Genomic DNA, 17,300 nt, shown 5'->3' with positions numbered 1-17,300 from the left:
TGTAGATAGATATATACAAATACAATGTATTATTTCTTATTGTACAATATTCCTTCAGATGTATTTCATTAATTTCATTGCACCTATTTTGAAACAATATTTTATATTTTATACACATTTCCCTCCTATATGGGTGCCTAAAACATATTTTTTGGGACTTAGTGGTTCAGTGTCTACTAATGACTCTCTTTAGTAAGGAGAAAAATGCTTTTAATACTGGAAATTGCTGTCCGCCTTCTTTTCAGTCAGTCTGATTTTGGCAGTGATGGCAGGAAAGTGGCAACTGTGCCATTGGAAAATGTGAATGCAGTCTAGCTTTAAGTAAACTAGTATGTGGATATTTGATGTGACAATGGTTGTCATTGCTGCATTGTTTTTTCAGCCTGCTGTATGAGGCCTACATCTGTGGGTGTAGGCTGACCTGTCTGATACATTGCTCTTGCTTTCTGGGCCTGAGAATTTATTATTTTTTTTGCCTAACTTTGTAAAAGATCATTTAACAAACACAAGGTTTTTCCTCCCAGTCGTGAGTAGTATTAATGACAGCACGGACACAATGTTAGTTGTAAACAGTGTACTATGACTAGCTGCTCTAATACCTTACGGATGTTCATCACTGTTTTACATGCCCTCTAGTTGCTAGAATAACAGAATATACTTTTGGGAACATGGATATACTTGACTTCAAAATTTGAGAGGATTGGGGCTACTCCATAAATCAGTGAGTAAACTACAGTGTCCTCTGTTGAAGAATTTATGGCATAATAATTGTCCAGAGAGAGAGAGAGAGAGAGAGAGAGAGAGAGAGAGAGAGAGAGAGAGAGAGAGAGAGAGAGATAAGGAGAGAGTCAGGAAACACATTCCAAACAGATTATTCAGCAGAGTTAGGAACAAGTAATGGCAGTAACACAATCGCCCATAGCATATTTATAAAACTATTCTCTATATTCTTAGTATATTGTCTTGTTTGAGACAATATTTATTTGTCTGGGTGAAAATTATATCTGTAACTGTACTTTGGAATGAGAAACGGAGGCAATGCTGGGCTGAATGGCTCAGACTGTGGAGCACTGGCTTTCTGAGCCCAAGTTGGGGAGGATCGTTCTCAGATTGAGCCTGTGGTATTTGAAGATGCCTAAATACACCAGCCTAGTGTCAGTAAATTTACCATCATGTAAAGATGTATGGGACAAAATTCCAGCACCTTGCTGTCTTCAAAAACTGTAGAAGTAATTAGTGCAGCTTAGAATCAGTGATAGTTATCAATGCAGATACTATGTAGCTTTTACTTCTGGAAAAAAGAAATAATCAAGGAAGTACATGTAGAGAGAGCAAGTGAGGGAGGGGGCTGCGTATAAGAACTACAATGATGGAACATTGGCTGTCCACTACATTTGAGTTCTTGTTTATTAGGTCATAGAGCAATGTAGTTAGAAAGTACAGTATAATTAAAGGAATCTCTTTGGTATGCATTCAGACAAGTGGGAAATAGGTTAGTATGTTAAGGACAGATGAAGTATGTGAAGTAGGTGGAATAGTGTGATGTTCTGCCATTATCATTTTCCTCCCAAAGAGATTAAATGAAAACCAAAATAACTATTTTATTATTTAATCAGTCAGTTGTAAAATATATAGCAAATGTAGCATTAAAATAAAGATGTTCTGGATGTTCATCGCTTATCCATGATATCGAGACTACAGTCTGTATTTTAGTATTGCTAACACTGGCTCCGTTTAGACCAGAGGAATTTATATTTACTGGATTTTTTTAAATATCTGGGTATATTGAACGGTCAGATCTTAAGTGAAAGTGTTATGCTTTTACTATAAATAGTTTCTGTAATGTAACGGATAGCACTATTAGCTGCCATCCTCAGTGGCTTGGGTTTGATTCATGGTACTGCCAGAGATTTAAGAACGTTAGGAGTGCAGGTATGTGGTTAAAATGGTACAAGCAGCTCGCCTCTATTGGGGATGTACGGTATCTGAAACAAGCTGCACCACCTCGGGGTGAGGACACACATTTACTTAGTTTACTTAGTTATACAGATTTATCTACTTGATCATTCTCAACCTGATTCCTGTAAACTGTAACCAATATATTATTTCCATATGTAGTTAGCAATTTATATTTACTCTGTAAATTATTAGGTTTCTCTCTTTAAAATATTTTGATGTATGTACGGTATATAAAACTGTGGTCATGGTTTTTCAAGGAAAATTTTCTCATTTCTACAGCATTTAAAAGCAGTACAAATGCAAATCCAAAACCTCATGACATCAAAAAAGACACAGGCAGATGACCTAACCTTGCAGAGGTTGTTTGATGAACAGCAGAGGATCTTGGCATCAGGCAAAGTGGTTCCAACCATTCCTGGACAACATGCACAAGGGTTACAATTTGTAAGTATATGAGCATTCGTACTAGTATATAATCACAGTAATTATTCAGAGTATTTAATCTAGAAGTGTTCTCGTTTTTAAATGCGTGGTTACATATACTGTTTCTTACATGTGTTATATATTGAGTGGCCAAAAGTCATGGGAAGACACAGAATGTGATGTTAATAACGAGTCGGGCATTGACTCTACAAGGTGTTGGAATCGTTCTGGAGGGATTTGGACCCAGGCATCTTACACTGCTACCCACAACTGGTCTTATGTAGTTGGTGCAGGGTTCATGGAGGATATACCAACATCGACAGCATCCCATAAATACTGATTGGATTAAGACTGGGGGATCTGGAGGGCCAATCCATGGTTGTCACTTCACTGGAGTGCTCCTCCAACCACCTGTGTGCCACCACAAAGCGGTGACATGGCGCATTGTCCTGTTGAAACATGGCATCTCCATCAGGGTACTCTAAGGCCAGTAACGGATGTGACATAACATGCACCTGTCAATGCTCCCTGCAGCTGGACAGTGGAGCCTAATTGTGACCAAGAGAACGCCGCCCAGACCAGAACTGAGCCACCTTCCGCCTGGACACAACCTTGTTGACACACAGGCTCCGTAGCTTCATGGGACATACTCTACACACTCACGAGCCCATCAGCTCTATACAACTGGAACCAGGATTCATCGGATCATACTACATGCTGCCACTCTTCCGTGGTCCATTGCTGACGTTTGCTGGCCCATGTACGTTGTTAAGCTCTGTGTCAGCAAAAGATCATGAGTTGGTCGTCTGCTGGTGAAGCCTATGCTGTGCAGTTGCCTCCTCACAGTCCTGGTAGAAATGGGTTCCTGACTCCCAACATTGAACTGGGCGGTGATCTGACTCACAGTATTCCATCAAGTACCCAGTATGGTTCTGAGGAGGTGACGTGATGTCCGTTCGTTAAACACCTGTGGTCTTTCTGTGAGGCAGTTTACACGGGTGGTAACGTTCTCTCTGCAATGTTGAAGATCCACCGTCAACACTGTTGACCTCAGAAACCCAAATTTGTGGGTAATTTCTGCAGTGCTATGACCCATGTGCTGTGCGTCGATGATCATCCCACATTCAAAGTCGGTTAACTCGCACGTTTTGCCATCTTTACAACACTGGTGTCTGTGATAGCTGCTCAGCTATGCTGCAGCTAGCCACAATGCTCAGGGGTCATACGCGGCCCATTTTGTAATGGGACACCCCTTCACGTGACTTTCGGCTACTGTACATTATTTTGTATGTGTTTTATTGGTAGAAATTTTTATGGTTGATGGCTGGGAATTATATTAATTTTGCACACGGAATTTAATATAGGGAAAGCTTTCTGTACATGCTATCAGTTTCATCCAGCATTTCTTATGGTGATAGAGAGCATGTGTGGAACTTCTGTTTCTCTAGGGGTACTAAGGCATTGTTTGTGGGAAGAGTACTTTGGCTGATGACATTTTTATTACATTTTGAATAAGTTTATAGATTGTATATATGGATTGGAGTATAACTTCATTTGCCAATTGCACTGGCTTGTGACGATTCTGCTGTCTTGGTGAAAATTAATGATTTATATGGAAAACATTGTGCTGATTTTGAAAATGTCCTAGCCCATACAGATTTTATGTAATTCAATATTATACTAATTTTACTGGATACTGTTGTAGTAACAGTAATACAGTTGCAGGAAAACATAAATTATGTCAGTACACATGCATATATTTGTTTCTTCAGAACAAACCATTTCTCACCTGCTTGCACACCACTGAATTTCTTATCTTTAACTTGCCATGTGTTTCACAAAGCAGAGCCCGTGAAGGTTTGTGAACAAACGCCACAGGAACGGTGCTCAAACACATGGTTGGATAACTGCACTCTTTTATTTAACCCTGGAACTTGCAATGTTAAATCTTGTGGTGGAAGCCATATTTGGCAGCTTTTACTTGTCTAAATAAAATACAAAATATCCACAAAATGTGAAATAAATCTATTTAATTTGATATATATATGTGTAAAGCCAATACACTGAGGATTGTAATGTTCTCACAAAATTGCATATTTGTTTTTGACACAGAAATGTACAGTTTGTTCCAAATGTGGTATTCCTAAATTCAAAATAATTTTTAAAAAATTGATCATATGTACACAGAGCTGAAAAAAGTTGCAAACAAACTGAGATATACAGATTGTCAATAATACATGTAGCAAAACTTTCATCACTCCGAGGGGTATATTCTTGAAAATATTAGGGGAAAATATATTGGCATGAAATCATTTGGAGGTGTGGCCGTATACAACATTGTTACGATAGGTTGCTTCATGGCAGGCTTGTCATCGCTTTTTGGTATTTGATGCAAAGAAGTAGCTGATAAACATTCTAAATCTGACTCTGAAACTGTTCATTCATTGTCAATATCCTCAAAGTCAGATCCATCACTTTAATCTTCCAACAAATTTCCCATTACTTCATCACTAATTTTTTGTATTAAAGATGCCATATTTAGACACACTCTGTACTAAAAATTTATATAAACAATCAAATAATAAGATATATACAGACATAAATACCCCTTACCAAATGAATAACCATGAAGTAAAATGAAAAAATAGCAAAGCAGAGCCCGTGAAGGTTTGTGAACAAACGCCACAGGAACGGTGCTCAAACACATGGTTGGATAACTGCACTCTTTTATTTCCGTGAAACTGTGCCCAACTGTAATTGAAACAGAACTTATTTCTGCTGTGAATGTCAAGAACGACAAAAAGTAGACTGTCATGACGGCTCTTGAAGAATTGAGGTAATTACGAACATGTCGAATATTCGGCAGTGCCACTACAGTAGGGACCAAAGTGTTGAATATTCAACATTTGTCAGTTCTAGGGAAAGCTTTTCAATCTGTTAAAGCACCCATTGTAACACACAACACTATACCATACCTGTAAAAAATAACCGAGTTGACACTGGAAATAATGTGACTTCGATCTTGGCAAAATGCCTATGTTATTTTGTCTATTTAAATAGGTACTGTGACCTCGTAGGAACAAGTTATTTTTCCACTGAATTTGGCTACTCAAAATTAGGTGAATCCACAGAATTATTAGTTCTATTTGTTTTGATGCATTCAAAAATCTTTAGAATGCACTCACATTGTATTTCGTGTGCGTGTTTAATTTTAAGACCAGGAAAAGAGGAATAAATCTGTTATACGTGGCTCAGGAGATCATCTCATGTGGTTATCTCTGTTGATAAATGATAATAATAATAATAATAATAATAATAATAATAATAATAATAATAATAATGTTATTAGCATTACGTTCCACTAACTACTTTTTAGGTTTTTAGAGATGTCATAAGTAGGGCCCGGATATTTTAAAAATCCATATGCAAATGCATATTTTGAATGTTAGTGAATATACAGGTATATTTTTCTCTTATGTGTGATCAATTATGTAAGATTTCTGAATGAAATTAAAAATCTAATGAACTCTATTTGTTTTACATCCTTTGGCAACACAGGAAGCCTTCCCCTGATCTAGGAAAGGGCTTTCAGTGTCGTAATACAAGCAGGTAGACGGATTTTGATGCATTTCATGACAGCTATTTCCTTCTGACATTCCTTTCTCCTTACAGTAGCCTTCCAAGGTTTGCTTAAACAAGTGTGTTCGATCTGTTAACTTGCTGGTTGTCTATTGCAGTGTTTTACCAGATTAAACTGCAGAAATGCCTAAAGATAAGAGCTCTAGGTCTTTTTTAATTAATCGGTGGATATCAGGCAATAGTGACTATACAAATGACGGTGATGTAGTATACTGTCAGGTGTGTAACAAGAGTGTAAAATGTGATAAATAATTTCAAATTGAACAACATTCAAAAAGGACTTCACATCTCAGATCAAAAGAGCAGAGTGAGAATACGCAACAGCTACTTTTAACTGACATGAAAACACGGTGTGAAGTTAGTACATTTTCTGCTGATATTTGTAAGGCTTTTGTATGCAGCAACATTCCACCGCATAAACTGAATAATCCATATCTACGCTTGTTTCTTGAAAAGTATTGTGCTAATCAAAGAATACCAGATGAATCTACCCTTAGGAAGAACTAGTTACTTTCACTGCACGCTTCTGTCGTTGATTCAATACGATCTGACATAGGAGGGAACTGTGTCTGGATATTGGTACATGAAACAGCCGATTTGTGTGGTCGATACATTGCGAACTTCATAGTGGGTAAATTATGTCCGGAAGAACTTGGCAAACCTCATTTACTTTTGTGCAAAGTGCTAGAAAAAACCAACCATGCTAGAGTTGCAAGATTTGTTAACGATTCTCTGCGACTTCTGTGGCCATTTTGAATGGGAGAGCGATTGTTAAAAAGTGCGCCTTTTAGTCACAGATGCAGCTTCGCACATGTTGAAAGCTGGTCAATAATTAGAGTATATTTTTTCCAAATTGCATCCATGTCACATGTTTTGTTCATGGATTGCATCGTATTGCAGAAGAGATAGATACCCTCTTTCTATCTGTCAACAAAGTAATTTCAAGTGGGAAAAAACTGTTCCTAAAAGCACTGGCTCATGTACAGTTGTATAAAACCCATCTGCCTCAGGTTTCTCTTCCACCGAAACCTGTTTTCACAAGATTCAATTGAAGAAATTCAATCCATAAGCAACTACGGTACATAAGTGAAATCGGGCAGTCTTTGCCAGAAGAATGTTCTGAGCAGTCAGTGCCAGTGTACAAGTATTGCTCATTTACGTCCATCGACGTAGAACAATCATTTTCAGCTTATAAATTCATTCTATCCGACAACAGAAAGTCATTGACCCCGGAAAATATTGAAAAACTCTTGATAACCTACTAACATGCATCATTTTGCAAGGAATGAAACATGTTTGTCAGTTTAACACTGAGTTAAAATCAAATAATACGTTTGGTAAGTGTATTTATTCATTTATTCATTTATTTGGGAAACCAAAACAGCGAGAAGCCGAATTACAGAGTTCCGCAATGAAATACTTATTTACAATAGAGTAGCACAAGGCAAGCATAAAGAAAAGTGGAAGAATAATGACGAAAAACATCTAACGATAAATATAGAGGAAAAAAATTAAAAACTAACATAATTAGAGACACAACATACAAAAACAAAAAATAAAGGCTAAAGAAACGAGAAAAATTGTTGAACGTAAAACGAAGAGAAGAACTTATAGCTAGGCACAGTAAGATAAATACAGACATAACACTTAAGTAATGGTATAGTACAGTAAAAAATAAATATTATATTATGTACAAAAGAGAGGACAGCAATGAGAAGAGAAAAAAGGAATATGAAGAAAATGAACTAGGTTAAGTTAAGGAAGAATCGATTAAAGGAGGCATACGAAGAAAAAACGTCCAAGTTCTTGTCAGAAGATAAAGAGTTAAGGAGGGTTGGTATGCGGATAAATAAACTTCTTTGAACGAGAGAGAGGCGGGAATACGGAATATGAAGGGGCGTATTAATCCTGGTTTTGCGAGTTGGAACATGTATGGAAAAGAAGGATGCAGGTTCAGGAGAACGAAATAAACCGTTAACAGCGTTATATAGGAATCTAAGGTCGGCTACTTTCCTGTGACTAGATAACGGGTTAAGGTTTAACTTGTCTAGTATCTGATTACTGCTCAAGTTTCGACAATCAGATACTCTGGCTCTAACAATGGCACAGAAGAATGACTGCACACGGTCAATATGATTCAGATTAGTGGGTGAAGAGGTAGACCAAATGGGAGACGCGAATTCAATAATCGGTAGGATGCAAGATACATAGTAGGCTCGGAGGGCGTGGATATCGGTGATGTCAGAAAATCTATACAACAAACCGAGAAGTGACATTGCTCGCGCGGTTATCTTTTGTATATGGGGGACAAATAACAATTTACTGTCAAACATCACTCCTAAGTCATTTTGTTCTGCTAGAGTTGGGAACGGGTTACCGAGGAGGGAGTATTTACTGAGAATAGGGGATTTACGAAGCGTGATCGAAATAGAGGAACACTTGGCAGGATTAGGCTTAAGACGCCATGTGGAGCACCATTCAGAGAGTGAATTAAGCCCACTCTGTAAGGAGTTTACGTCAGATAAAGAATCGATTTGTTTGAATATTTTACAGTCATCTGCAAATAGTAGAATTTCACAAGAAACGGAGGATATAGAATTAATGAGATCGTCAATAAATAAGACAAAAAGAAGCGGACCTAGGACACTGCCCTGTGGGACGCCAGAATGTACCATAACAAGAGTCGAACTGAACCCATCAAGAACCACACGCTGAGTTCTGGTATTGAGGAAGCTCTGCAGGAGAGTTAGCAAGCGACCATGGATATTAAAACGTTCTGAGAGTTTATAGGAAAGAAGTGCGTGGTCTACGGTATCAAAAGCCTTAGCAATATCAATGTAGCACACGTCCAGTTGAGAACCGGCGTTAAGAGCAGATGTTGCACGATGGAGAAGAACAGCCAGATTAGTTAGGCAGGAGCTACCAGGAAGAAAACCATGCTGCTGGGACGATATATATAAGGAAGTGTGAAAGAAAGAAGGCGCTGGTGGATAATCTTTTCACAGATTAGCGACAGAGTGGGTAATATAGAAATCGGACGATAGTTTCTGACATCAGACCTCTTTCCACTTTTAAAAACCGGAGTGATGTTAGCGATTTTCCAGTCGTCAGGAAAGTAGCCGGCTAAGAAGCAACGGTTAAATATAACAGCAATAGGATGGGCAAGAGTCGTAGCGGTATTCTTAAGGAAGACAGGACTGAGACCATCCGGACCAGTAGGTTTATTTTCTGGGAGGGAGGAAAGTAACGAATAGACTTCTGACTCAGAGGTGGAAAGATTACTGAGAGTATGAGAAGCAACAGAATCAATGCATATTTTCAACATTGCATATATTTGGAGTTTTTAGTGCATATGAATCTGGGCCCTAGTTATAAGATAAGCCCAGCCCTTAAAGGAAAGTATGTCCTAATCAGTGACGGGAAGAGTACAAGAAAAAAAGTTACAGTTACCTGAGAAATACTTTACTAAATTACATTTACTTTACAGAATGCTAGTCTTAAGGAAATTACTGATTTTTTTCACATGGGGCTGGCATAACACAAAAATTTGCAAGGAAAATATATTGCTTCATTTTGTGTATTTTGTAGCATAGGGACAGAGTAATGGCTATCATCACTAGCCGAGACCAAACATGATAGCATGGAACTTTCAGAATGATATTTACCTATCAATGTTATTTCAGTTAATGACTTTCAGCATTTCAAATAATTTGCTATTTAATTTACAAAAAAAATACTTGTTCCTAAAATTCTCATGGTTAACGTCAACTTTTTTTCAGGGGAAATAATAATTGCTACTTCTCTTTGAGTAATGTATCAGGGCACTACAATATCAAATACACAGAAAGCCTGGCATCAGCTATAAGACCTGTGCCGTATGGATCAGATGTCCCAGTTCTATTCCATAGACTTAACTGGAGGAGACACAGAATTAATGTTCCTTTGAGTCTATAGAAAATGATACTGCTAATGAAGATAACTCACCACCCACTCACAAAGATAAGCCTCAGCTTTATAGTCATACTTAGTTGAACGATGTAGTGTGGGATGTAGGTCTAACCAAGAATAAGAGCTAAATACTGGGTTTAGATTAAAAGAAAAAATATACTTGAACCAGAAGTTACATTTTACTGGTATAAGAATCGAGAACAAGGATTTACCAAGTTCTTCAAGAGGGAAGCGAGCTAGTTCCTCGTTGTGACATATCTGCTTAAATTATTCAACTGGGAGAACTAACTTATGATAGTAATGCCTGGTCTTTATTTATTAATAAGTTACTTCAAAAAGAAGTCCTATTTTATTTCATAAAGAAGCACATTTCCATCCATTCCAGTCGCATATTGTGTTTCTCTGAAAGAAACGTGGAAATCTTCAATTGGTTTTAGATAAATTAAAGATCAGGAACATCAGTGGCTATTGTTTGAGTCATCCACCCATAGACTGGTTTGATTCAGCCCTCCATGCCACCCTATCCTGTGCTAACCTCTTCATTTCTATGAAGCTGCTGCATCCTTCATACCTGGGTATACCCCTACCGTTCTTACTCTCTACACTTCCCTCAAAAACCAACTGAACAAGTTCTGGGTGTCTCAAGATGTGTCCTATAATTCTATCTCCCCTTCTGGTAAAATTTAGCCAAATCGATCTCCTCTCACCAATTCGATTTATAGTATCTGTTCATTTGTGATTGGATCTATCCATTTCACCTTCAGCCCTCTTCTGTAACACAACATTTCAAAAGCTTCTATTCTCTTTTCTGAACTAGTTATCGTCCATGTTTCACTTCCATACATTGTCACGCTCCAGATGAATGTCTTCAAAAACATGTAATTCCTATATCAATGTTCGAACAGAGCAAATTTCTTTTCTTAAGAAAGACCTTCCTTGCTTGAGCTAGTCTGCATTTTATGTATCAGTATTCATCTACTTCCTTTCAGACTTCATTTCCTAATCTAATATTAGGGCACCTGCATCACCTGACTTCACATGACTGCTCCCCATTACTTTTGTTTAGGACTTACTTGTATTCATCATGTACTCCTTACCTAAGACTCCATCAATACCATTGAGCAATTTCTCCAGATCTTCTGCAGTCTCAAGTAAAATAACAATGTCATCAGCAAATTTCAGGGTTTTGATTTCCTCTTCTTGAATTGTGGTTCCCTTTCCAAATTCCTCTTTGCTTTCCTTTACTGCCTGTTCTGTATATAAATTGAAAAGCAAGGGGGACAAATTGCAGCCTTGCCTCATTCCTTTCTGGTTTGCTGCTTCTTTTAAAAAACTCTCAATTCTTATCACTGCAGACAGATTTTTATACAGATTGTTATACAGGTAATACTTTGTTCTCGGTACCTGATCCCGATCACTTTCAGATTCTCAAATAGCTTGGTCCAGTCAGCATTATGGAATGCCTTTTTTAAACCTACGAGTGCCATGTACGTGGGCTTGTCCTTCTTTATTCGATCCTCTAAGATCAGACATGAAATTCAGATTGCTTCACATGTTCCTTACCTTTCTACTGAAGCCAAATAGATCTTCTCCCAACTTAGTTTTAACTTACCTTTCCATTCTTCTGTAAATAATATGTGTAAAATTTTGCAGGCGTGTTTTGCTCAACTAATGGTGTGGTATTTTTCACGCTTGTCAGCACCGGCTTTCTTGGGAATAGGTATAACAACATTCTGCCAAAAAACGGATGGCATTTCTCCTGTTTCATACATCTTACACACTAAATGGAATAACCTCGCCAAGCTAGTTTCTTCTCAGTAATTCAGAGGGAATGTTATCAACTCCTGGTTACCATGTTCCTATTTAGCCTTCTTCAAAGCTCTGTCAATTCTGACCTCAAAATTGGGTTTTCCATTTCATCAGCATCAACAGTGTCAAATTCTGACCTCAAAAGATTTTCCTGTATGCAGCATTTACCTTTCCTAGGACCATACAACCCTTAACATCTTTGAACTTCTGTTTCAGCCATTCTTCCTTAGCTGTCCTGCACTTTCTATCTAGTTCAATTTTTATTCGCCTGTATCCTTTTCTGGACCCCTCATTTTTTGCATTCTTGTACTTTCGTCGTTCATCAGTCAGGTCTAGTATCTCTTGAGTTATCTACTCTTTCTTAGTTGATCTTTCCGTTCTCCCAGATTTTCTTCAGCAGCCTTGCTGATCTCATTCTTCATGACTGTCCATTCTTCCTCTACTGTGTTTCCTTCAGCCTTTTCATTTAGTCCTTTGTGTTACATGTTCCTTGAAACAATCCCTCACACTCTTTTCTTTCAACTTGTCTAGATCCCATCTCCTTGCATTCCTTCCTTTCTTCAATTTCTTCAGTTTCAAATGGTATTTCGTGACCAACAGGTTGTGGTCAAAATCCGCATCTGCTCCTGGGAAAGTCTTGCAATCCAACTCCTGGTTTCTGAATCTCTGCCTAATCATAATGAAGTCTATTTGATGCCTTCCAGTGTCTCCAGGTCTCGTCCATGTATACAGCCATCTTTTGTGGTGTTTGAACCAGGTATTAACAAGGACTAAATTGTGACTGGGGCAGAATTCAACCGGCTGACTTCTTCTTCATTCCTTTGTCCCAATCAGAAATTCTCCTACTGTATTACCTTCTCTTCCTTCTTCTGCCATTGCTTCCAGTTCCCATCACAATTAAATCTTCTCTCTCTTCATATATTCTTTCAATTTTCCTCATCTGTTGAATTAGTAGGCATATAGACCTGCACTATTGTGGTGGGCATTTGTTTGATGACTATCTTAACAATAATACTTTCACTATGCTGGTCATAGTAGCTTACCCGCTGCCCTATTTTCTTATTCATTATTAAATACAGCCATTTCCCATGTTTGATTTTGTGTTGATAATTCTGTAGTCGCCTGACCACAAATCCTGCTCTTCTTGCCAACACACTTATACCAACTACATCTAACTTTAGTCTCTCCATCTCCCTTTCCAGATTCTCCAAACCACCACAAAGATTACAACTTCTAACATTCCACGCTCTGATTCGCAGAATGTCAGTATCCATCTTTGTGATGATTACCCCCTATCGCATATCGCCTACCCGGAGATCCGAATGGGGGACTATTTTACCTCCGGAATATTTCATCCGGGAGGAAGCCATCATCAGTACATCATTCATACAGAGAGAGCTGCATGTCCTCGGGAGTTAGTTACAGCTGTGATTTCCCGTTGCTTTCAGCGGTGCAGCAGTATCAACACAGCTAAGCCCTGTTGAGTATTATTGCAAGGCCACATCAGTCAGTAATCTAGACTGTTGCCCTTGCAACTGCTCTCCCCCCCCCCCCCCCGGTCCTGTGCTGTTCTTCACAGATTCCATCCATCATAATCTTGGTCTCCCTTGTCCTCTCTTCCCTGTCATCGGTCTTTCGAGTGCTTGTTTTGGCGGTCTTTCTTCTTTCGTCTGCATGACATGTCCAGACTTCCTCAGTCTGTTCTATTCCAGTTTGTCATTGTGTTTTTGCACATTTAGGTCTTTTGGGATGTCTTCAGTTCTCACACTATCCCTCCTTTTCTTCTGTACCATAGACCTCAGTGATTACATTTCAGCTGCCTGTACTCTGTTCTCATCTCTCTGCATCATTGTCCAGGTTTCTGCTGCATATGTCATGATAGACGAGTAATATTCCTTGTACATTACTTATTTAGCCTTCATTAGTACATCTTTATTTCATATTAATCTCCATACCTGGTGGTAAAAGTCTTTCCCCAGTTGTATCCTCCTAATATCCTCCTACTAAGGGAAATGTGGAGTAGTGGATAGGAAAAGACAGGTGGAACAGTGTCATGGGAGGAAGAAAAGGGAGGAGGAAGTAGTTTCTGCAGCTGTCAGGAAAGATATGGCTGACCAGGAGGGGAGGGGATCAAATGAGGTGGGTAGGATTGAGGCTCTGGTCATGGGCCTTCACTTAAACCGCAGTTGTACATATAAGTTAGGAAATTTGTGTAGAAGGGTTATAAGGAGGTACATTTAGGGAAATGGGGTGGCCTAGGGAGCTGTGATACGGGTACAGGGACCTAGAACTCAAGTAGAGATGACATAAAAATGTTAGTGCTCAACTGTAGAGGTATTGTAAAGAAAGGAATAGAATTAAGGAATTTAGTAGATATGTACTTACGAGATACTGTAATAGGAGTTGAATCATGGCTGGGAAATGATATATTGGATGCAGAAATATTCTCGCGGAATTGGAGTGTGTATCGTAGAGATAGGATAGGATTGGTAGGAGAGCGAGTATTCATTCTGGTGAAAGAAGAATTTGTAAGCTAAAAAAAGGTAAAAATGACAAACATGAAATTCTAGGTGTAAGGTTCATCTCTAAAGATAATAGGCATCTTGATGTGTTATCATCGTCATTATTATTATTATTATTATTATTATTATATGCGAAAAAGACCAGAAAACTGATCACGCAAAGCTCACTTAGAAGTTGTGCATTTCCTTCTTTGCCAAGCAGCCTTCAGTTTTTCTCTCATCGTGGTTCTTCGTTCTTCTGTCCACTTAGCTCCCGTCTTTTTCTTGTGGTTTCTCTCTGACTCTACTTCCCACTTGTTGATTTTCGTTCTGTAGCAGGTTCGGTTAGCGATGTCGGCCACTTTGATTCCTGATTTTTCCAGGTCTTGGCGGATTTCCGTTGTCCACCTATTTGTTTTGATGTTTTCTGTTGCCTCAAGTAAGATTCTTGTCAGTCTGTTTTCTGGAAGGCGTTTGATGTGTCCGTAAAATTTCAGGCGTCTTTTTCTGATGTCGGCCGCAAGGTTTGAGAGCTCCTCGGTTTTTGTACGAGATTGCAGTCTATATCCTTCGTCAGTCAGTTTTGGGCCGAGAATTTTTCTGATGATTTTACGTTCCTCTTTCAGGATGTCTTCGAGTACTGTTTTCCTGTGGAGATCCAGTGTTTCACTTGCGTATAGTATTTCAGGTTTGATCACAGTGTTGTAATGTCGAATTTTGGTGAAGATTGAAAGGCATTTTTTGTTGTAAATGTTTTGCGTTCGGCCGAGGGCTCTCTTCATTTTCTGGATGCGGACCTCGAGGGCCTTCTGTTCTTTTCCTGTTGGTACTATAATTTCTCCGAGATATCGGAATTCAGTTACTTTTTCGATTGTGCCAAATTTCGTGTTCAAATTCTGGAGGCTGCAGTGGTTGCACATGACCTTGGTTTTTGAGAAGGAGATTTGTAGGCCAAATTTTTCTGAGCGTTTCTTGAGAGTTTCGATTTGGCTGATTGCCTCTTGTTCGTTTGTTGCAAGGATCGTGAGATCATCTGCGAAAGCGAGACAGGAGATTTTTACATGTCTTCTTGTCATACTTAATGGTTGCCAATTTCCTTGAGCTTTTAGAGCTTGTTCCCATTCTCTCATGATTTTGTCCAGGGCTATGTTAAAGAGTAGTGGGGAAAGTCCATCTCCTTGTCGGACACCGGTTTTTATCTGAAAATTTTCAGATATATTTCCCATGAATTTTACTTGGGAGGTTGTGTTGGTGAGAGTTAGTCTGATGATTTTTTGAGTCTTGTTGTCCAGTCCGTACTCACTCAGTGTTTGGAAGAGAGATTGCCGGTCAATGGAGTCGTATGCTTTCTGGAAGTCCACGAAGGTGCAGATTGTGGGTTGTTTTCTTGTGTGTCGTAGTTTCAAGATGGTTTTCAGGTTGAGTATCTGTTCTGCACAGGATCTGTGGTACCTGAAGCCCGCTTGGTATTCGCCTATGAGTGGTTCTAGTTGTTCCTGTATTCTTTGGAGGAGGACTGCAGAGAGGATTTTGTATGTGAAATTCCCCTGTAATTGTTCACATCTGTTCGGTCACCTTTTTTGTGAAGTGGAACGAGGAGGGCGTTTGTCCAATTTTCTGGTAGTTTTTCCGTTGTCCAAATTTCTTGTATGATTTGTGTGAGTTCTTGGAGTGAATTCTTTTCTAGATGTTTAAGAAGCTCTGCTATGATGCCGTCGTCTCCGGATGCCTTGTTGTTTTTCAGTCGTTGTATGTGTCGCTGTATTTCCTCTTGTGTAGGTGGGGATGAGTCTGGGTTTGGGTTCGGGTGGGGTTTAAGTGGAAACCTCTCCGTTGGTTCTGGACAGTTGAGTAGTGACTCGAAGTATCTCGCGAGTTCCTTGGTGTTTTCGTCATCTGTGAGTGCCAGTTTTCCGTTTTGTTTTCTGAAGCAGAGGTTCTTGGGCGTGTACCCATTTAATCTGTTGCGGAAGACGCTGTAAAAATCTCTGTTGTAGTTGCGGAAGTCCTGTTCGGCCGACTTCGGTTGGTCCTCCAGGTATTTCCTCTTGGTTTGTCTGATGAGTTTAGAGGTCTGTCTGCGGACTTCGCAGAATTTTTCTTCGTTTTCAGGTGTACGGTTGCTGATGAACTTCTGGTATGCGTTTTTTCTATTCAATATGGCTTGGTCACATTCGGTGTTCCAAAACGGGTGTCTGCTCTTTTTCTGTAGTGGGATTTGCTCTGATGCACTATTCATGATTTTTTCGTGGAATTCGTTCCAAGTTTTGGCTGGGATTTTTTCCCATGTTTCTCTGAGATTTGATGTTTTTATTTGTGCTGTGTCCAATTTTTTGTTTGCCTTGGATTTCTGGTAGAAGCGTTTTGGGGTAAATTTCACTTTGATTCTTGTTAGATGATGGTCCGAGTCAATGTTGGCTCCTCTGCGGACTTGAACGTTGTGTACTTCTTTTTGTGCTGGGAAGGAGATGGCGACATGATCGATCTGGTGTTTGCCGGAGCAGGTGTTGGGTGATTCCCATGTGAAGAGCTTATTGGGGTTTTTCCGTAGGGATGTTGACATGATTTTCAGGTCGTGTTGTTGACAGAGCTCGATGAGGCATTTGCCATTTTTGTTGGTCTTTTCGTGTGCTGAGAATCTTCCTGCGGTTTTTCTGTAGCACTTTTCTTTACCAATTTTACCGTTGAAATCGCCGAGGAGAATGATGGTGTCTTTTTCAGGTATTTTGATAAGTGTGGTTTCAAGTTTGTTCCAGAAGTTTTCTGTTTGTTTCTGATCTTTGCAGTCGTTGGTGGGTGCATGGGCATTTACAAAGGTGTAGTGGCGATTTACACAGCAAAGTCGTAAGGTCATTAGTCTGTTGTTTATGGGTATGATCTCTTCTACGGAGTTCACGATCTTTTTGTGTACGAAAAAGGCCATGCCTAACATTGGTGTGGCTTTTCCTACTGTTCGTGTAGTTTTGCTCTTGAAAATGCGGTAGTTACCATATTCTGACGTCTCCGACTCAGTCAGTCTGG

At 39.2% G+C, this 17,300-nt stretch overlaps 1 protein-coding gene across 1 annotated transcript in view; it reads left to right on the top strand.

Annotated features, from left to right (window-relative positions):
- Positions 1 to 17,300, top strand: part of LOC136863624 (serine-rich adhesin for platelets) — a 402,886-nt gene that overhangs the window by 259,647 nt on the left and 125,939 nt on the right. Inside the window, exon 15 of the mRNA XM_068226021.1 lies at positions 2,239 to 2,403. Within this exon, the coding sequence (XP_068082122.1) occupies positions 2,239 to 2,403 (165 nt within the window). The remainder of the gene's footprint in view (positions 1 to 2,238; positions 2,404 to 17,300) is intronic.

The sequence above is a fragment of the Anabrus simplex genome, chromosome 2 (assembly GCF_040414725.1).
Source record: "Anabrus simplex isolate iqAnaSimp1 chromosome 2, ASM4041472v1, whole genome shotgun sequence".
NCBI lineage: Eukaryota > Metazoa > Arthropoda > Insecta > Orthoptera > Tettigoniidae > Anabrus > Anabrus simplex.
Note: the sequence above shows the minus strand (reverse complement) of the source record. Positions and strands in the feature narration are given on the sequence as shown.